The following is a 22,437-nucleotide window of genomic DNA, read 5'->3' as shown; positions in this document are numbered from 1 at the left end:
GGGTTTTTGCCTTCTCTACCTTTCAGAGCCTTGCCAAATGTTCTTACATTTGATTTAACTGTTTACGGCTCCCACATGGAAGCCTGAAAAGTGGGTAAAATACCTCTCATATGCCTGTTTTAATAGCACAGAGCTTTATGAAAGTAATGGGAAACTGCCACTGAGCCCCAGCAGAGATGCGTATGTTATTACCCATCTCAGAATTAACCTACAAAGGGAACGTCAAAAACACTTTTAAAAGAGAGACTGTTACTCTATGGTACTTTCTTGGAGTGTAAAAGAAATTTTGCCATCTTTGATCTTGTCATGGTCAAGCCATAACTGATTCTATTGGAGCATTATTACCAAGGATGTGAATGAACACAGAGGATTTTCTACCCTGCAATACTAGCTGTTCCTTCAGTTCAGCCTGCACATACGGCACCACCAGACTGCAACAGGAACTGCAGCCACAAAAGTCTTTCTGCTTACCTGTCCTTGCGTTAGCACCATGATCCGATCAGAGCCCAGTACCGTATGCAGGCGATGAGCAATTGTTAACATAGTGCAGTCTGCAAATGCCTCTCTGATAGTCTCCTGAATCAGTAAGTCTGTCTCTGTGTCCATAGCAGCTGTTGCTTCATCCAGTATCAAAATCTGAAAGCAGCACATAATCCTGGCTGTTACCCACAGTAAAGCTTTCCCTCCCTGAACATAAAATTATACAGACTGGGCAGAATTACCATGACCAAGAGTTGTCACAGCCGGCAACCATTACGGAGCTGTGGTCACAATGGTAGTTTTCACAAGCACCCTTTGAGTTTTCTTTATGTAATTGCCTTCAACAAAGTTACCTTATGGATCACACTTGCATTTTATGGTCACATCCTAGAGCCACAAGATGATTGGGTTCTGACCTGGGCCTCAAGTTTTCACTACTTTCAGTTTTACATCCAGCAGCTAAATCTTAAATACAAATTTTACTGGTAAACTAATACAACACATCCTTGGTGGTGACAGTTCCTTCTGGAATGAGTCAAAAGCTAGTAGGTCTAGTCAGTATTTTATGCTGGAAATAATTACCCTTCCTCTCAGACTCAAACTGATTTGGAGTGGTGTCTTGTCACAGCTAAATTAGACTTGGGTTGTGCAAGTACTGCAGAGAGAGCAGTAACTTCTGCTCAGTAGTCTTGGCTTTAAAACAGATGCAGAGGGAACCTTAAAATATGGTGTACGATGTTTAAGAAAAAAGCATGTTAAAAATCAGAATCCTGGTCAATCTTAATCCAAATGTCCTTTCTCACTGTAATTATTATTTGTCTTCCATTCCTGCAAAACCCTTAACTTCACTGGCACAGCATGGTCCCAAATTCCACTTGGAGACTACATTTTAGTGGAACACCATGTGGAAGGAAAGTACTTCACTGACATTTACCAAAAGATGGAAGAAGGAAAGAATCCAATCCTCACCAGTAACAGTGATTAGTCCAGTCTTACACACTATTATTAAAATTAACAAGCAATACCTTTCTGCAGCTGGCTACAGTTGCCTTTCTAGTTGTTCTAACCCTACACCATCTGTGGGTTGCAATAACTGTGGGTGTCATCTGACAGACAGAATGAATCTGGCACAAAAAAGGCTTGCTCAATGCTATCAGTTTGCTATCTCCAGCTATTTCTCTCATCACTGTGCTCACCTTGCAACGACGCAGTAGAGCTCTAGCTATGCACAGTAACTGTCTCTCTCCAACTGAAAAGTTTTCCCCGTTTTCCATCACTTCTGAGTCAAGTTTCATAGGCAGCTGGGCAACCTGTGCAGGAAAGAAGAGGCAAAAATCTTAGAGCATTGCACAGACTTTTTGTATCTCCATGGCATGAGACAAACAGTTGCTCCTCCTGCAAATCTGATTTTGCCCATGTTCCAAAATATCCATCACACTTTGCTGACCATCTCTCCCTCTCTCTGTTGGGGAAATTAGTAACAAGGAAGTAATGCTAAAACAACAATACGACATCAGACCTGCTCAGTCCAGTTGAAAAGCCCGTGACTCAGTGATAGCTCCTGAGAACACTACCAGTTGTTAAGCTAGAAGAGCTATATCCTCTCAGTAGGCAACTTCAGAATGACTTAAGTATAAAATATTTGATTTCTAGAAAAGAGTGTGCCATGTACAAAATCGTATCACCATGAATACAGATCTCCTGACAGTCTTTCTCAACAAGAGAAAAGAGTGAACCTAGTCCCTGCGGGAATTACTGCAGCCTACGTACCATAACCATATATGCCACATGACTTACAAGAAAAGAACTGGAAATGTCATAGCAGTGAGACTTACTGCAGAGGGCCTCGCAAGGGGCAGATTTTAAGTTCCGTATAAATGTGTATGTGTGACATTTACACTCACAAATGTAAATGTAGAATGCTCACCTAAGGCACATATAGAAAAATATCACGTGAAATATTCTAACACCCTAGGAGTCCCTGTGATGAAGCAACGCTCCGCTATGCTATATACTAAAAAAGTAAATATCCGAAATATGGCACATTCTCCAAAAAATTCAGTCTCATTACTAGAAATAAACCATAGCCAATAAGGGAAAAAACTTGCAAAGAAAAAGCTTTATCTAAAGGTCCCGGAAGCAGCTACTAACAGAACACACAGGTTTGAAAGCCAAAACACAAACCTGTATCTCATAGGGCATATAATACTTACACACTCCTTCATGTGTGTCCTTTCCAAAGCATCCCAGATTTGTTCCTCACTGTACTGATTGAAAGGATCCAAGTTCGATCTGGAGGAGGAAGCAGAAAACATAACCAGAATTTTTATTCAGCAATGAATGGCAAAACAGCAGTGTGCTAATTCATCCAGATGGATGATTCCCATCTAGCCTTCCAGTGACAGAATTTCCTTGCCAAGGAAATCAGATGCTCCCAGTACACTAGGGTTAGAGTAGCTGAAGAACAAAAGAGTAGGGATGGAAGACAAAAGATACAAAAACTTAAAGTAAATCTAAAGGGAAAGCAAGATTTTCATAGAGGATGATCACATCCAGTTCTGCATTGGGCCAGCTAAAATCATTCAGCTGTGCTTTTTTTGTTTCAAAACCAGAGAACAGAAGCTGGGATGCCTGAGAACTAGCACCTCACCAAGCACCTACTTGAGTTCAAGTATAAGCTGGTAGCCCTCTTTTTCCTTCTTGCCTTCTTACGGTCTCACTTACCTCACAGTGCCGCTGAATAGCACAGGTTCCTGAGGAATTATTGAGAGTTTGCTTCGAAGATCTGCCAAACCAATGTCATTTATTTTCACGCCATCAATTTTAATGCAGCCTCCAGACAGTTCAACCAGACGAAAGAGTGCCATTCCAAGGGAAGACTTCCCTAAAAATGAGACAGGAAAAACAATACTAGTGTTTCTATAGTCATAGCAGCTTTGAGATGAGAAAGCATTTTAAAAGCTGTCCATGTGTAAGAAAAGTATTCTAAAATACCATAAAGTCCTGACAAACAATGCTGATAAATGCTGGGGTTCAGCATTTAAACTTCTAAGCAATTGTAGGGCCAGCTCTTAATCTCTTCTCACAGAAGCCACCCCTGCGGGTGGCACCCCACCCCTGCTACCAAAACCTTGCCACATAAACTAAATACAGCAATATTAATTGCTTATTTAGAAACTACATTTTGGAGCTGGTTTAAGTCATCACACAAACGGGGGGTTGATTCTTTGCATTAGAGACTTCTGAGATAGCTTAGAGCCAAACTTGGCTGCAGCATCAGTACAGAAAGCTTTCAAGAGAGTCAAATAAGCTGCAATGAGCATGTTGTATCAGCCCATCATTCTGGGCTGATAAGTGGCTTCGAGCGTTAAATATTATGAGCATACTGGCCCAGGCATAGTAGGATATCCCTCTACTTCAAATGAAAGCTTGTTTTCATTACTGTTTACAGGGATCCTACTTATGTATGCACATGAACAGAATCCACCACTGACAGACTGCTGGACCACTCCTGTGCAATTAACAACTTACTCAAACAGAGAAGACAGAGGAGAACCAGTATGACTGCCCCACTCTATTCCATTCCCATTCTGTAAAAGTAGTAATTTAACTTTGCTTGGTGTTTTTCCTTACCTGAGCCTGTCCTTCCCACAATACCAATCTTTTCCTTCGGTTTGATAGTAAAGGACACTTTTTTAAGTACTAGAGGGAGGTTCTCTCGATACCGCATCTCTGCATTTTCAAAAACAACTTCACCTTCCTGCGGCCAGTCCAGAGGAGGAGTTTTATTCTTAATTCGAGCAGGAGCTTCCAGGGAAAGTGTCTTTAAAACAAAACCAGAAGTTCAGTTTCCAGTAAACAAAACACCAGAAAGGCAAATTATCAGTTGCAGCTTTCAGCAGTTCTTCCCTGCAGACTCTGCCCGTATCAGTTTATGGCACTTTTATGATGAGTTGTGTGGCACTGTGGGCCCAGTGGATCAGAAGTTTGCTGTGTTACATTGACCACACTGCTATTCCCCTCCTGTTGCCTCCATAATGACATTGGTCCTTCTACACAACAATGTTTTTCATCAATACAGAGTTCAAAATATATTTTAGGCCTATTATTTATGAGCACAATCCTATTGAGTTTTGTGGCACTCCAAAGACTGGATGCTTCTGGATGCAAAATCTGCTGTATTTCTACGTCTCATTTGCTATGCCATGCCAAGGTCACCTCTGTTAATTCTGACACAGAAGAGAACGTCCACATGACACATTGTACAAATGCTACCCTCCTCCTCCTCACTCTCCCCTGTTCTATTAAATCACTGAGTCAGTTGGGCCCCTTCCAGCTTGCTCACTTCTGCTATTTTACGCTGCCCCTTAATAGGTCCCTCATTAAGCAGTTCACAGATTAAACAGAAAAGCAGAACCTCTGAAAACCAAACATGTGCCTTTATAGCATGTTTAGAATGAAGCCAAGGTCACTTTCCCATATTTGGCACAAGCAGCCTCAGAGAATGGCAGAAATCCTGTCATGGGATTCATCTCATGTAATTTTAAACACATACAAAGTAAGAATCTCCAACTGAACCAGGCCCTGTCAACTCCTTTATAATCACTACAAAGAAGCCAGCATTTCTGGAGTGTGATTTTTCTCATTCTAATATAAACACTTAGAATGGGTAATAAATCACCCTCTGCAGATAGCCATTTCCTACATTGACTATAGAGAGATCCCACAGGGACTATGTCAGTTGTGGACATCTGCAACATCTCATTAGAGGCCAATTAATTGTACCCCAAGGGTTTGAGAAAAACAGCAGTATTCTACAACAGTACTCCAGTTCTTTGAGCTTAGTGCTCTTAACAGCAACCTCAGAGCCCGCACTGAAAGAAGCCAAGCCTGGGACTTGGTAAGACACAGAACCTGCATGGTGTTTCACTGCTCACCCACCGCTTCGCTTTAGATTCAAACTAGTTTTACAGTTTCGTAATAAAATGGCTGTCTAGAGATCCAAATAAGAAAAATCACAGAAAATGTTTCTTAATAGTGATATAAAATGATAGACAGTAACCTTAAAAAAACAAAACAACAGCCCACAACTGTAGGTTTTGCCACGGAAGGCCTGACAGTGATAAACCCTTATCAGCCCAGTGAGAGATGCCAGGCAGTATTTGGCACACAGTTCTCAGCTTGCGCGGTGGCCAAGTCTTCCATACACAGAAATTTTCTACTTAGATGCCACAAGAGGGCCGGAGGAGTGGGCAGTTTTAATTTTTTTTTTCTCCTCTTCACTATTAAATCTACAGGCTAAAAAAGTTCTACAAATATCAACTACTACATAGCCCAGATTTACCAAATAGATATTTATCTCCCTGCAAAGTTCAGAAGGAAAGTGTATTATGTATTAAGGAAAAAAGCCTTTCATCTCAAAGACCAGACCCAGTAGCAAGCTTTCTCCTGGCTACGCTTTCCCCATTGACCTACGCCTGGTTCTGCATACACAAATCCTAGTTATGAAGAAAGGGTTACAGATAATCAGAGCAATCAGAGCTTGCTAAGCATTTAGCCTGGCATGTTTCTCATGTTTACAATGAGAGCAATTCCTTGACTTTTTAAGCACATAGAAATATGTTATATAAAATAGCTGTAGAAAAAGAAGTAGACTTATTGCGATGAAGCAGAATTACATGTAGATAAAGTAACAAACAGTTATCTGTGTTTAAATGAAGGAGTTCCATTAGGTTTGGAATGAAGGATGCCACAACACCATCCTTTTACTGTAAAATATCATATTGAATTTGCAGTTACCCCTTTCACACACTCCACTCTTTACTGAGAATGTCAGCAAACTTTCAATATCCTTATGCAATTTCAGTGATGCCAGGCAAGCGATGCCTGTAAGCTTCGTTACCTACCAGCTCTTGTGCCATTCATCCTGCCAATGCTTGTATACATGCTTCATAAAACAAATTCACTCTGCAGTATTACAGTACCTGCAGTAACGTGTTTACAAGATCAGAAACATACATTCTGTACTAAGGCAGGCTATGGCTTTCTTTTATGCCAGCGACATAACAAGCAACAAGAAATTTTACAACAGGCAGTTGAATGTATTATTGTCTTACCTTGATATAGTGATCAATCCTCTCCACTGAGGTGAAGCGAGCTTCTGTCTCTGAAGCAAGTCTGACTGTAAACTGGAATAACCCTGTTAACTGGAGTGATGGGAGAAGACAAAGACAGATTTAGAGAGCTGTGATTTATTGTTGAATTAAGTGATGAGCCTAACGGATAGTGTGGCCAGCAGGAGCAGGGAAGCGATCGTCCCCCTGTACTCGGCACTGGTGAGGCCACACCTTGAATACTGTGTTCAGTTTTGAACCCTCACTATATGAAAGACATTGAGGTGCTGGAGCATGTCCAAAGAAGAGCAATGAAGCTGGTGAAGGGTCTGGAGAACAAGTCTTATGAGGAGCAGCTGAGGGAACTGAGGTTGGTTAGCCTGGAGAACAGGAGGCTCAGGGGAGAGCTTATTGCTCTCTACAGCTACCTGAAAGGAGGTTGTAGCAAGGTGGGTGTTGGTCTCTTCTCCCAAGTAAGAAGTGACAGGACAAGAGGAAACGGCCTCAAGCTGTGCCAGGGGAGGTTTATGTTGGATATTAGGAAAAATTTCTTCACCGAAAGGGTTGTCAAGCATTGGAACAGGCTGCCCAGGGAAGTGGTTAAGTCCCATCCCTGGAGGTGTTTAAGAGACACGTAGATGTGGTGCTTAGGGGCATGGTTGAGCAGTAGACTTGACAGTGCCAGGTTAACGGTTGGACTTGATCATCTTAAAGGTCTTTTCTGACCTAAACGATTCTATGATTCTTGATACAAGTACTCTTGGCATTGGGCACCATATAGCTAAGTTAATTTTAGTTAATAGTTAATTTTAAAATAACCATAATTTATTAATCACTTGGAAAGCCAGCAGTTCAGAAAGGTTTCCCACAAGCAACAGCTTTAAGTATGAGCCGAGTTTTGTAATTTCACCTTACTACCACCAGGAGCCAGAAAAGCCCAAACAACAGCTCTAAGAGCCCGTATTCTGAGCCCTGAAGTCTAAGCCGCACAGCTGCAACACTGGATGTTGTTTGCTGTGAAAACATACTCCAGGCAATATATTAAGACATCAGTTTGGCAGATGTCTGATGTACCATCAATCCAATTTCTGGAACTATCCAGGAAAATTGCAATATACAGCATGTGAAGAGCCTCAAATGGTTTCTACTTCATCTTTTAAAAAGAGGCAGCTCCCCAAAACAATAGCCTTAAGCACCTAGCTCCTCGCAATTTGTGAATTGGCTGATAGCAAAAGGTCCTGACTCTGGATTGCTTTCCTCTCCATTACCAAAAGGGGTAACTATCTTTTTCCATTCTAGTGCATTAAGGAAAGTTTTCAATGGTGTGTTACTTCTACTTACTAGCAATAACTACATTAAACGAGAAATTAAGTATGTGGACATACTCACCTGCACAGCATATGAGATAGCCAGCCCAGCATAGGCAGGAGGAATCTGGCCATGCATTAAGACAATCATAAGGCCAGTGGTTGTGATAAGAGCAATGCTGATAATGTCCAGCCGTACAGCTAGCCAGCGCATTGCACAGCTGAACAGGTAAAATGGTGCCTGATTGTCATCTAGGAGCTCCTGATACCTGAAACAAATACAGGAAAGGTTAGTAGACCTCATGGATGAGCCTGATGTTCTACAAATAGCAAAGCTACTTAAACCCCTGTTCCAGCATCACAATACAGGGTGGGAAGACTAGTACGTCATTGACATAAAGTCTCAAACTAGGCCACAAAAGCAGGGTTTACAAGCTTTCCTGAATAATGTCAGATATCTCCTTGGTTCAAACTCTCAGAAGTCAAATTACCAAGTTTCTGTGTATAGCAATGAATTATACTGGGGGTGAATCAAAATTCAGGGACATTACACACACTTTCACCACAACTTCAACTTTCAACACAACTTCAACCTCTTAGAGGATGCTCGATGGTTACAAATTAGTCCATGGGCAACAGCAGCAGTGCTTCAGAATACACACAAAGTACGTGTTCTTTTACGCGCAAGTGTAGAAGTAAAGTTACACAAAGTTTTGAGAGGACTAGTGACACTAATTAAAACACATCAATAACCATTTAATTTACAATCCTGACACTGTGGAGCTGAGAAAATATATTTAAGGGGAGACACTTGAGAGATTCACAAAGCCAGTAACTATATTTTTCTGATCATGCAACTCAGTTTTACACCAATCACTGTTGCACAATGTGTGCAGTGCCTTAGTGCTCTAGCACCAGCAATGCTAAGGGACTGCTATTCGCACCTCTGCAACCTTTCACCTAAGCTGCTGTAGCAGTGTCTTTCCAGAGCTTCTGTGGCAATTTTCCTTGTGCTCCCATGCTGTCGGTCTCATGACCTTGCACCTGCAAAACCCTGATATTGTTATGGCAGATTCTCATGGTAAGCAACTACCACTCCCATGATAAATGTTTCACTTTCCCTCACTAAAGTACGTTTTGCAGATTTTAGTTTACACTAGAGAAAACCAAGCATAGTGCACAACAAGGTGGCTAACAATCACTTAAAAAGTTGATAAATGCTATCCAATTATACATGTGCACAGAGACTAAAGCTCATCAATATGCACACTGTGGTTTTGTTAGCGTGCTCTAACCAATGTCAATACCATCACAAGGAGAAACAACCAATACAAAGTATAATCAGGACCTGATGAAGTATATACTACTAGTAAAAAAGTACAGCCAAAAAGTTGCCCTCACCATTACCATTGCCACCTGCTGCACTAGAGAACTACAGAGGAAGGCATTCACCTGGGACGCCATCACTGTTCTTCCCTGTTGGCTACTGGGGAATTTTCCCTTTCCCTTCTTCTTGTTCCTCATTTTTTCCCCCCAAAAAGTAGCTTTCACTCTTAGAGCCAATGTATGCCATCAGCTATAGACCTCCTTAATAAATCTTTCTGAATGTAAACCTGTTGCACCCTGCTTTGTGCTCCACCACTCTCAGATGAATGTCTAGACTGACCTGTGCAGAAATTCCTGTCCTTTGTGGTAGGCGTGGATTGTGGAGAGACCCTGTATGCTAGATGTAATGTGAGACAGGAATGGCGACTGTGTGATGTTGTCCAGACGCTTGAGTTCTCGAATAAATACTCTGGAAGGAAAGAAGCATTTATAAGCGACATGTACAACCACCATATGCCAACCACTACATTGATGCATATATACTTGATGAACCCTACATTCTTAATGATAGGTCAAAGTGTGTCTACTTTTAGTCAAAGCAGCTGATGCACTTACCTAGACACAACATGCAGAACCGTGAACAGGACAATGAGGGGCCCCACTGCCACCAGGAACCAGGGGAAAACCCCAGAAATCACTCCCACACAGAAGAACACAAGGATGACATTCTGGATGAACATTTCTGCTTGAAACGGCAAACGAACATCAACTGGAAAAGATGGAAAGAGGAAGATCTTGAGTACAGAAAGCTAAAACAACCTATATAAAGCAATTCAGTCCAGCTGTATATCATCATTGACAAGGACAGTGATTTTTCATGGCTTATTCAAATTAAAAATGTACATTTCCGTTAGGAGTGCTTTTATCTTCTGAGATGCCAGTAGTCTTTCCAATTATTCTTATTTGCAGAAATAGCACTGATGCAACTCTGACCTAATTAGCACCTTTGCTGCACATCAGCTTCACCCTGATACTCTAGGTTCCCCCTGCATTAACTGTTAAGAGTCCATGTGCAGTCTGTAGGTACAAAAGCAGCTGCACATTTTCTCCTTTATAAGTGAATTGACAAACTTGAGATATCAGCTGCCTTCTAGAATCATAACCCAGGTACGTTCCAATTCCTGTTTTGTCTGTTACAAGTATACATTTGGCAATGGATATAGGGTACAATCACCCCAACAGCAAGAGACTGGAGAGTATTAAGGAGTTAACTGAGAGCTCTGAATGTGGGATCTACAGCACACACAGTGATAGATACCTTCATCCATGTCTTTGGAAAACCTGTTGAGAATCCGCCCAGTGGGTGTAGTGTCAAAGAACTTCATGGGACTACGCAGAATCCGTCGGAAGAGCTCATCATGGAGCCTTGAGGATGCTCTGAGAGTTCCCTGACAATGCAGAAAATGTTGCAGTGTTATGAAAGGATGTTTGCCTTCCTGTCACTGCTCCTCCCATGGGCACCAAAACATTCTGCTCATTTTCTCTCTCCAACCGGAGGGGTTTTTTTCTTGCATTCTGTGCTTCCAATCAGTGGAAGGAAGCTATTATTCAGAAAGAAGCTTAACAGAAAGCATGGTGCAGCCTCAAGAGATGACTTATGGAAACCTCACAATCTGTGATCTGACTTCCTCTGGTTCAAAAGTCTCTCTTGGGAGGCGACCAAAAGAACCATGGTGACAGCAATATGCAGAAGGATGGTGGGGGGAAGGGATAAGAAAAGCAACAGCATTAGCACGTACCTTTACAAAGACAACGCCACGAACAGCTTTCAGGATCAACATAACTGCCATAGACAGTGCATAGATGCCAGCATAGTAATGCATGTGAGGGTTATCTTTCATACTGTTGCTTATGACAGTATCATTTCCCAAAGTCACAGTGGTATTCTGCAGAAAGGTTTCAGTGAACAGTTAGTTAAGACAAGGATTAAGCATGTACACATTACACGTGGTAGAATTTAACCCTCCTCTGTGCCCTCCCACCATATTTGATATTTCATCCTTAAAGTACTTCAATGATCTTTGAATACTTCATAAAGATTTCCCTAGCAGAGATACTTGATATGCAGATTTGTAACCCTTAGCCTTTTTCCTACAATATCTTTGAAAATACTATGACAATACCTACTTCATTTGATTCGTAATCTCTCATTTCATATTTATCATTTCTTGTGTTCTTCTGAACAATGCTAGATACTTGCATACCACCACTCCTATTACACAGCAATATTCATCTTGGATAGGTTGTACATTGTCTTCTTATCACACACAGTTGTTATTTTCTGCCAGTATGCAGCAAATTCTTTACTATCACACTGTCGTACATTTTTTTTTTTTTTTTTTAAATCTTTAAGTATGTTTAAGGACCTCATTGCTTATTTTAATATTGTTGGCTATCTGCACTTCATTACTTCTTCTCTGAGGTTAGTAGTTTGCTCCCTCCACCCAAAAAAAAAAAATCTTGCAGTTATATTTGAATTTTTAAATGCAACAAGACTTGCAATCAAATCCCCTAGGAGTGGGAAAAGTCCCAAACCGTCCCAGGTCATCACAGTCTTCAAAGCAACTCCTAAAAGTCATTAGACTTAAAGCCAGATACTTTAACAAGATTATCCTGTTAGATATAAGGTCACGTTCAAACAAAAACTAGCACTAAAATTAGTAATTCCTCCTCCAGCTTGTTGGCCCCTTTTACGTTTTCACTTCCTTTTCTTAGACTAACGAAGACAAGGAACAAGAGGGCAGTATAAAACCACATGAGCTATTGTATCTTTCTTATTAGTGGAGTGTTCTCATTCTTGGAGTGAGATCATCCCCTGGGGAGCCTTACAACTTGCTTAAGTTAGGAAGCACCACTTGGTCTCACAGGACTGCTTGGGATTAGTCTAGGAGAGCAATCCCCCTGCCCATTAGACACAAGAGAGTAGAAAAGCTATTTATCTTACTCCACTGCCTTGCTTGATCCAGAAGCTCAGCCACCAGTTGCTGAAAGCTGTACTGCCCACATTCAGCACAAACAGTGCCATGATGATGAGGAATGCAAAGGGGCCTCCAGCTGCCTGAATGTAGATGCCATAAACAGACCAGGGGACAGAGCCTTTTCCTTTCTCTTCCAACTGAACCAACTGGCCTATGGAACAAAAGAGGAGGGACTGAGGAAAAGAAAGCTGTTCCACGAAACTTCTGTAAGTTTGTGAACATACATAAAGCTACAGTCATTTTCAAACTCTACAGAGTACTTTCAGAAAGACAGACATTGCTTGATACATAGAACTCAATGGTTCAAACAGTTTTTCAAAAAGTCACATTTCCTCTGCAGAATCATTCACGTCATGGTATGTCTGAAAAAGCGAAATCAGCACAGACTTAAATACTAGGCTGGTATCAGCTTCACGACTGCTTTTTAAACCCTGCTGAAGTTCAAAGTTAACAGTAAACAGAGAGAACCACAAAACAGAGGTCAGGTCTATCCAATTCTTCATATATAAATGCCATGTCCTGCCTAGGACTCTGCAAGTACCAAGCTATACACATTGCCCTCTTAGGACAGGAGGGAGAAGTGGTGTGGGAGACAGGGTACTACAAGCTCCTTTGTGCTGATGGCATCTGACCAGCGGCAGCCTGATTGAATTTAAAAACATTGTGCAGGCACCCATATTTGATGAATTAATGAATGTTCTTTGCCCACTGCCTGCATCTTATCAACCACACTGAGTGACCAGGACTTGAGACAGCTTTCAAAACCTGAGAGGTACGTTCATAATACACTTTGAAAGCAAATGTTTTGAGCTTATTGGTGTATAAAATAATTACAGCCAGAAATCTGATTACATAGTTACCCTCTTCCTTCTTTACAACTTTCTCCTTCTTCACAGACCCTGTTTTGGTACTTTTATCCTGGGGTCTTTTCAGTGAACTGTTTGTGTTCTTCTTTATATTAATCTGTAGGAAAACAATGACACTAAACATACCAAAATAATTTGCTTTGACATTTTCTTCTGAACCCAAACTCTTTATAAGCTGCCTCCTACAGACAAAGGCTTTCAATAGCTTAGCATTCGTATCAAGGAGGATATTAACTTCACTGTTATTATGGATGACTGCCAACTCTGGTGGATTAAATTCTCCTCCTCTATTAATCCAAACTGCTACCAATCCATACTGGTAGTGTGCAAGGTTAATTTCCAGAATCAGTGACACTACGTGCGTACATGGTAGAGGAATGACACCCTTACTACTGAGAGAAAGATACAATCCCCCTGTGTCCCTTGTAAAAATAACTCAAAAGTTTATTAAGAGGCTTTTTTTCCCCAAAACATGCTAGTACTTCACTCAGGAAAGCTCTCATGAAATGTCTCTAAGGACGAAGTCAGGTTAACTTCATCTTCCAGAAATCAAATGTCCAAACACTAAACTGCACAAACAATTACTGTTCTAAACCCAGCCACCTTTTCACAAAAGGGAGTTACTACCTGTTCAGAGACAGCCTACATTAATTGAAACCCCCTACACAGAATCTTCAGGGTCCTCTTCCCACACTTTATGTGAGAAGAGACATCTCACATGTGTCAAACCACAGAGAATCTAACTTTACCATCCATTTCTTATCCCAAATGCAAATTAATGCTCCTTCAATGAGTTAGTATTTACAGAGAGACATGAAGGTCAGCCAAGCATGCAGACTGGAGATTCTCATGTAAACTGTCGTTATGTTAATCTTAAAATGGCAGAACTATAATCTTCATGCCTCAGCAAGGCTATTCAGAGTAATGCATTATATTCTTTTGCTTCTTTCACGAACACCTCTGAGGAAAAAAATTTCACCAAGCACCTTCTGTATCTGTATATTTATCACAATGCTACCTTTTCAGAAACTTTTTTTTTTTTTAATGTCTGCAACTTGTGAATACGGAGCATCTCATCTCTAAAATAATAAACTGCTGATGTGCTCTTTAACCTCTTCTTACTAAGAGGAAATGCGCACAACACTTAGAGAAGCAAATCATCATCAAATAAAAAGCAACAAAGTTGCCTACTCCAAAGAATAACTTCAGGAAACAAATAGGAGAAAGGTGAGGAAAATTAAATTGCTGAAAATTTAAATGCATGTCTTACTGAATGGTTGTTCTTATTTTCTAGATTTACATTTTTTTCACCAACTGAAATAATAGAGCACAAATCCAACTTTGCATTTACAGCCATCGTTTCATAACAGAAGCAGTGTCAAAAAACTTTTTTTTTTTCTCAAAACCACCCAAAACAAAGCATTTTCAGTTACATTTCCAAAAAACTGTCACATCTAACTTTCATCAAGTTGCATCACTTTTCCTGTGCCTCAGTCACACCCTATGTGAAAAAGAAGTAACAAACCATTAAGAATTTTTTCAGACAAAGGTTGGTCCAGGTCTGTGCCGATTTGGAGGTAAATTAAGAAGAGAGGTGTACAGTAAGAGAGACAATAAGCTCCCTGCTCTGAGCATCACCAGAGGAGACATTACTTTCATGTTCAACTCATGCACTCATTGGCAGAGTCCTCTCCACTACGCATTCCCTAAATATGAACTGTGACTGCAAATATGAAGTGCTAACGAAGCACATATTATTCTACAGGAAATCTATCGGTCAGATCAACACATGAACATGTGAAGCCATTTCCCAGTCTTCCAACTATGTCATTTGGTTCCTCTCATCAGAAAAGTCATCATTCAGAGCACTTTAAAATAAACAAACAAGTACCTCAATATGTGGTGTCTCTCCCAGCTGTAGGTTATTAAAAATAGTTGCATAGTCCCCATTTAAATTCATCAGTTCCTCATGACTTCCTCGCTCAGTAATGCAACCGTCTTTCATGAAGATCACTTCATCACAGTCAACAAGATACTGGAGAAAATGGCAGTAAGAACAAGTCTTTATCATTATGTCCGATAATCGGACACACTCCCACACAATCCTTTTCAGTAATTTGTAGACATATGCACACAACACACCTCTTCCGAGGTAACAGACATTTGATTTTTAAAGGTCCTGCATTGACTACAGCAGCATGATTACTCTCACTGTACACAAATAAAAAGTTTTCATGTTCTATCAAAAACAGTCTGTTATGGAAGACACAATTCAGCATACTTAAACACTGCAAATACTGATATACTAAGTATTAATATTTCTATGCACAGAAGATAGCAAAAAGATCTCAGAATATATCCATTCTGATTTACTGACACCAAATCTAAGTTTTTCTGATGTGATGAACTAGCTTTATAGCAAGTTAGCAAAAGTGGTTTTGAACAAGGTATTTTTTTCTCTGCTGTATTTTCTTTAGCCAAGTGCTACCAGTCCAGATCAGACACCAAGCAGCACCAGTTAGATTTTGCTCGGTACATATTTGCAAACCTAGTTTGTAAACATAAACCATGCACCCTATAGATGGACAGGGTTGTGCTGTAACAGGTCAGGGCATAGAAATTTCCAGTATGAAGGCAACTGACTAAACAGTATTTCAACAATGTCCAAGAAAGTATGAGAGATGTAGTACCTGAAGCTGATGAGTGATGAAAAGGACAGTCTTTGACTTCAGGTGCTTCCTTATTGCACTGTTAAAAATGTGATTTCCAACATGAGCATCTAAGGCACTAAGGGGATCATCAAGGATGTAAATGCTCCTGTCACTGTACAGGGCTCGAGCCAGACTGATTCTCTGTCGCTGTCCTCCACTCAGGTTGGCCCCTCGTTCACCAATCTGTACAGACACACACCCGTTATTTTATTTGTACAGCACCATGCAACACAGATATTCAGAGCTCAAGAGGTGACTGGAATGAAGCAGACCATAATATTTTTATTTATACATATATACACACACACCCCCCCTATAATATTATGTATTAATACACACATATATTCTAGTTTAGGTGTCCACTTCTCTGTGTGTGTTATAGATTCAAACTCAAGGTTAATATGCTTGAAATGTGGCAGTACTTTTTTGCTTATTTTACTTTTTTTGTATTAACATAGCCATGCTTTTTTCTTAGCTATTTTAAATCAAGTTCAGATAGGTCCTGTTAAGGCAGCTAAATTTACAACACAATAAAACAACCTCCCAAATTGTCAAAATCTGAGTCAAAAACATGGTACAAGTCTCAATAGCCCAGGGCCTGCATTGATAAGCTCAGCCCAAGAAGGTGCATTCAACACAGCTTGGCTTATATGCATACCAGACTGACGTTCCCCTCAGTCCAGTCTAGTCTACCAAACCAAAACTCTACTTTTCTCCATCTACTAATCAGTTTACTATAAGCAAAATTTATACCTCTGTCAGGTCCCCATTTGGAAGGATGGCTAGGTCAGGCCTTAGACAGCAACCGTTCAACACCGTATTGTATCTAAAGAACAATAAGAAATGTAGTAAGAACACTCTTTTTTTTCCCCCTCAAGTATCTAGCTAGTACAGCATTATCTCACTTTCTACACCAATAACAGACATTCCAGCAGCCTAAAACAAATGATCTGTCTTGGTCCCAGGAGAAAACTAAGGATAATAATTAATCACCTACTTCTGAAGGACAGCAAAGGTAAGGAGGCAATTTTTTTCCAGGGATAGCTAGCACAGGCTGCAGTGAAGGCCCATGGAAGATGCCAGTACATTGCAAACAGCTGGTTTTTTTTTTAAAGAGGGCAAGGCCAGGACAGCAAGAGCAAATGCCACTTCAGTGCTGCTCCACAGCAGCTGCTAAGAACAGAGATCAGACAGTACTCCCGCATGAGGTACAGCCCTCACTGCAAATGAGCAGTGACAGACGCACTGACAGCCATCAGCCACAGTGACCACATGCAAGAGAGGCAGGCTCTTAAATGAGACTTAAAGGAGTCTGAAAGACAGACTCTAAAAGGATACATAGGCTTTAACTGCAGTGTACTCTGCATTAAGTTTTCCTACCCTTGGGCCAAGAATTACTAAGCTTTCATGAAAATCAGCAAACAGTTCTGACAAACCTTTCTTCATCATATTCCTTGCCAAAAAGAATGTTGTCCCGAAGTGTAGCATTGAGAATCCAGGCCTGCTGGGCCACATATGCAAACGTTCCACTTACTGCAATGCTACCCTCCAACAGGGTCATCTGAAATTAAAGATAAGCTGTGAAATTATGCTCTTCCATGTTTAGAATAGACTTTCTTCTACAGAGTACAAATAAGTCAAATAAGAGATAGGAAAGAAGAGCAGAAGTAGTCAAAACAGAATTTCTCACCTGTCCTAAAATTGCTGAGATAAGTGAGGTTTTTCCACTTCCCACACTGCCACAAATTCCAACAAGTTTTCCCTAGACAGGAAAAAAAAAAAAAAAAAAAAAAAAAAGATGGTACTCATTTCTTACATTCTCCATCTGTTTCAGAATTTGGATTACCTTCAGTACCTCCGAGGGGACAGCTAGACCCTAATGACAGCTGAAAAGGGACATAACAGACAAAAAAGCAAGACAGTCAATATTTTAACTCTCAAATAATAAAGATTAAATTCTATCCCACAACGGACTAAAACTGAATCAACTCTAAAGGCAAAAAGGAATGTATTTTAAGATCAGCTTCCCTTTGACTGGGCCTGATACAACCCCAGAGAATGCTGCATTCAGCCAAAAGCACCGAGGCCTGCCTGAGCAGAATGCACCAAGATGTTTTTGAGAGTTGTAAGGAAAGATATAAAGAGGGGAAGACTGAAAGAAAAGCAGAATTTAGGATATATGGGTCCAGTAAAACTCCGTGCCTATGAGATGCAGTTTGCTAAGGAACACATATCAAGAAAAGGCTAGCCAGAATCCAGTCACTTTGAAGCATTTCTCTGCAATAAAATGGGTGGGTTGATACCCACACTGAACAATGAATTCATCAAAACTATGGTTGTTCCTTTTGTAAAAAAAGGTAAAGTGGACAAAAAGGGTTGTGGAACACATTGTTGGCCTCCTCTCATTTACAAACTTCTGACTGCAAACTAACCTTTACATTTTCAAGTAACTGTGTACTCCTTTTTCAAAGCTATTTTTTAAACTATATGCACTCTCCTCAAAAGCTTAAAATACAGAGTTTTTTTATAGTTTAAATAGTTTAAACTATCCCTCTATTCATATGACTACAGGAGATAATTTAACCATAAATATCTTGATAAATGCATGGATCCCATTACTAAACATCCAACTGCCAGACTGCAACACTTTTGTATTTGTAGCTGTCATGTATTAAGTCCAATGCTTTTTTTTTGACATTTTACATGCTTTTACCCGTCTTGGAATGAGGACTCCAACTGCTTACGAATTCTTGAAAACCTCTGTGTCCTTTTACTGTACAAAAATTCTCAAGGAAGAAAATTGCACATTCTTCAATGAAAAGCAGTTATGCTCCATTAGAACACCTAATCACCTAAAACGTTCACCCAGAATATAGCTGAAACCCTGCAAAATTATCAAACGGCTGCATGAATATGCCATCTACCAATACCCCACTGATACCCCCGTTGCCCTGCTCATTCTTTAAGCTCAATGGCTCGTATGTTGCACTGAGAGCTACAAACAGCAAAACCATCAGTTAGATGTGAAAGCTATATAACCTGCAGTTGTTTCACAGGCTGTTTGCAAAGATTTAGTGTGCTAAAATGGCACAGCTGTTTACATCAAGATCAGACACTGCATCCTGGATACTGCAGTTGCCATGGATATTACAGGAGTGCACAAAAGCAATATGCTCCATTTCAGGCAAAAATACACAGCACTCTATTCCAAGGGACAGCTAAAAATGAGGCCTTCTGAATGCTCAGACATCCTCCTTTCTTCTCTTACCTTTTCTATCTCCAAGTCAATGTTGTAGAGAGTCCTCTGAAGCCGAAGGTTAACCAGGTGGATGATTTTGTTCTCCTCTTCAGGGCTAGGATGGTCATCATTGTCCACTAGAAGATGGCCCTTCTGCTCTGCCAGCACAGCTTGCTGTCCCTCATTCTGCAGCTTCATTTTCTCTTTCTTGCCCTTGGTGACTTTCTTGTCTTTTTTCACTTTGGGGGTCAACTTTGGTGAGCTCTGGACGCTGGCGTGGGAGAAGTCCCAAGCCAAGGTAGCATTTTTCACCTCTATCGCGGTATGAGGATTGGCTGGTTTTTTCTTTATCATATGAACCTCTTCCATTAGAAATAAACTCTGATAGGAGTTGTGAGAGAGGTGTAAAGATGAGACACCTGATCAAGACTGGGAGACAAGCCTATGGCACACTCACGCAGCAAAACACATCAGGCTATATAGTAGGAGGAAGCTGAAGAGCAAAAGGTAGCTCATTAGTGTAAACTAACTCCAGGCCTGCTAAGTGGCCGGGGTATTCCTGGATGTGGTGGAAGCACTTAGATACACTAAGACTTTTACAGAACTGCAATACTCTGGATGCAAGATGAGAGCGGCTTATTCTTTTATCACTGTTTGCAACTGCAGCTCTGTAATTTCAGATTAAAAACATGAGTAGAATGCACGGATTGGAGAGGAGAGGTCACTCTGAGGAAAAGTGACTGACTTGTCCTGCACACCAACTAATTATGGAAGGAGATGGAATGACTTTTAACTTCAGCCTTTAGCCTTCAAGTTTTCTGCTGTGAAAAAGTCATCTCACACAAATTTAGTTGACCTATCTTGGGCTGCTTGACAGTAAGAAGTAAGCCATTAAGTCCATTGTATCATGTTTTCCACCACATCCATCAGTATTTACAATCAACACAGATTAGGAAGAGATTTTTCACACAGTTTAATTACAAGATAAAATATTTTCCACTTACATAATTTATGTTTTGAACTAAGAAGCCTTTTGCAATTAAAGACTTCTCAATTCTCAGCCTTACTCTTGCAATTGCTATGCCCAAATCATACATTCATAAGAAAGCTCATACTCATTTACAGAGCCAAAAAGTCAGTTACATTTTTACTGTGATGTTACAGTATCCCCACCTTGTGTTACACTCCCTACACAGATTACACTGTTTACAGTCAAGCTGGCAGATATTACAATTTCCCCTCTCCTTCTCTTCCTGCCCCCAAACTCCCTTCAGTGCATTTGGATTTAAGAAAGCCTGATTTAGGATGACTCAGAAGATGAAACAAAAATGCTCAAAAGCAATGGGATCCCAAAACCATTCTGCAGATCCCATTCTTCTCACACCCAGATTTATTTTGTGAATGCGTTACACAGAATCCAAATATCTGCCAATGTTTGTGGAATCCTATTTGGAAATTTCTGCAATGTGCAATGCACTATTGTCTTCAAGATTGAAGACAAAATAAAGGCCTGTCCTCTGAGTTCATACTAAAGTACACACCGTGTATTCACTTCACAGGGATTGAAGAATGAGATAGCATTGTTTGTTATAAGGGTTTTAATTTTCTGCCATAGATTCTGTTCCATCAGATCACAACATTTTTTTCATATAGTCAAGTCTCAGTCATTTATTCTGGTCTGGAAACATGAAACTTTAGTTTTTTATGACTACAAATAAAACTCAACTGGTTTGTGCAAAGCTGCCTACATAATACATGACATTTCCAAAAAGAGTTTCATTAGCAAAACATGAAATTTCATTGCAGACATGTTGCATTGCCTTTTCATGGAGGTGGTCTTAAAAGGGAGTTTAAGAATTATTATACTGTGAGCCACCTAGTCCTGTATTCTATCTCTTACAGTGGCTAACATCAAAATCCTAAAATCATTAAATAAGAATATTTTGCTTCCCACACTGGTATTATCTTAAACTTCTAATATTCCTTCACTAGATTTGTATCTCTTTTGCAGAATCCAATAATCTGGAGTGCTAAGTGTAAAGAAAAAGAACTCTTCAGTCATTAAAACAACATTACCTTTCAAATGTCCCCTTAGCACCTATTGTATAATAGATACATATTGTAGAATGTATCTATTATACAATAGATACATAATAGAATACAACACTCCACACTTACACTTAAAACTGCAAGGCCAAATGACTGCTTACCTTAAATCTGTCAACAGAAACAGATGCCTCAGATAGAGACTTCACTGAGAAAGGTGTTACTTTTAGAGCAAAAGTCATTGAATTAAACACAGTGACCACTGTGAATGCCTAAAAATGAGACAAGAAAGAGAATCACATTTGGATGCAATATATTAACAACTCCAACCTTCTAAAAGCTGAAATGTCACAGCAGCAAATCAAAGCCACAGAAAAGTCCCAATAACCATTTAAATATTCAACATATTCTCGAACAGCAGAAAACTGCACATCTACCCAACTCTTTCTCCAGTGCTTTGTAACAGACCAAGATAGACATCTTCAGTGTTTATAGGTCTACCGAAAGCAGCAGCTAGCAAATTCTGCATTAGCCTATTACTTGTGAAGACCCACATTCAAATCCTGTTGTAAAACATTTGAGCTGTTTGCATCTAAGCACACCATAAAACAAAAACATCCAGTAATCCTAATGCCCTATCTGAATAGCAAACAGGAGCGCTCCTTTACATTCAGCTCAAAACCTGTTCTGGGGAAGGTCAGGACTGAAACAGCACTGAGAGCTTTTTGTGCAAAATGTAAGACTACATCTGCTGCTGTCACACCCATCAGATGTTCACTTCTGCAAACAAGGCTACAGCCTGGCCACACAGGCACAGCCACAAAGCAAAGAGCACCATGAAGAGAAATGACTTAGCAGAAAAGCTACTGTAGCAATATCGTAAAGAATATTTTCAACAGCAGTAAGTTACCTGAGCTGCTGTAAGATCGTAGCCAAGGATCATATGGACAGAAAAGGTCACCACACTGGCAATGACTACAACTATGGGAGCCACACCCACAGTGATGCTCTGGAAGTAGCCCGCACGCTCTAAGATTTTACGTTCTTCCTCACGAATTTCTAGAAATATAAATAGGAGCACCACATTTGAAGTATGATTCAGGGGGTACATACACAAGAGACACTACCATAGCACTATAAACACTGAGTAAGAGAGGCCTAACTCTACGCTTTGGCATTTATCACATTATATACTTTCTTATAAAGACTGCAGTTACAAAGGAGCAAACTACAATGGTCTGTAAATCTCCATAAGAACAGAGGTCTTTTTATTTAAAAATTGAGCAGCCAGCACATTTATTCAATGATAAAA

At 40.2% G+C, this 22,437-nt stretch overlaps 1 protein-coding gene across 5 annotated transcripts in view; it reads right to left on the bottom strand.

Annotated features, from left to right (window-relative positions):
• ABCC5 (ATP binding cassette subfamily C member 5) overlaps positions 1 to 22,437 on the bottom strand; it is a 51,040-nt gene that overhangs the window by 3,297 nt on the left and 25,306 nt on the right. For all 5 annotated transcript variants that reach the window (XM_075716339.1, XM_075716342.1, XM_075716340.1 and 2 more), the window contains 21 exons: positions 22,036 to 22,184; positions 21,290 to 21,397; positions 19,110 to 19,460; positions 17,532 to 17,603; positions 17,278 to 17,402; positions 16,595 to 16,667; positions 15,821 to 16,024; positions 15,022 to 15,165; positions 13,125 to 13,227; positions 12,231 to 12,415; positions 11,026 to 11,172; positions 10,545 to 10,674; positions 9,842 to 9,995; positions 9,567 to 9,695; positions 7,983 to 8,169; positions 6,597 to 6,686; positions 4,114 to 4,303; positions 3,205 to 3,364; positions 2,694 to 2,772; positions 1,677 to 1,790; positions 472 to 636 (listed from right to left, as the gene is read on the bottom strand). In XM_075716339.1, the coding sequence (XP_075572454.1) occupies positions 472 to 636; positions 1,677 to 1,790; positions 2,694 to 2,772; positions 3,205 to 3,364; positions 4,114 to 4,303; positions 6,597 to 6,686; positions 7,983 to 8,169; positions 9,567 to 9,695; positions 9,842 to 9,995; positions 10,545 to 10,674; positions 11,026 to 11,172; positions 12,231 to 12,415; positions 13,125 to 13,227; positions 15,022 to 15,165; positions 15,821 to 16,024; positions 16,595 to 16,667; positions 17,278 to 17,402; positions 17,532 to 17,603; positions 19,110 to 19,460; positions 21,290 to 21,397; positions 22,036 to 22,184 (3,059 nt within the window). The remainder of the gene's footprint in view (positions 1 to 471; positions 637 to 1,676; positions 1,791 to 2,693; positions 2,773 to 3,204; positions 3,365 to 4,113; positions 4,304 to 6,596; positions 6,687 to 7,982; positions 8,170 to 9,566; positions 9,696 to 9,841; positions 9,996 to 10,544; positions 10,675 to 11,025; positions 11,173 to 12,230; positions 12,416 to 13,124; positions 13,228 to 15,021; positions 15,166 to 15,820; positions 16,025 to 16,594; positions 16,668 to 17,277; positions 17,403 to 17,531; positions 17,604 to 19,109; positions 19,461 to 21,289; positions 21,398 to 22,035; positions 22,185 to 22,437) is intronic.

This window comes from Pelecanus crispus, chromosome 9, assembly GCF_030463565.1.
Source record: "Pelecanus crispus isolate bPelCri1 chromosome 9, bPelCri1.pri, whole genome shotgun sequence".
NCBI lineage: Eukaryota > Metazoa > Chordata > Aves > Pelecaniformes > Pelecanidae > Pelecanus > Pelecanus crispus.
Note: the sequence above shows the minus strand (reverse complement) of the source record. Positions and strands in the feature narration are given on the sequence as shown.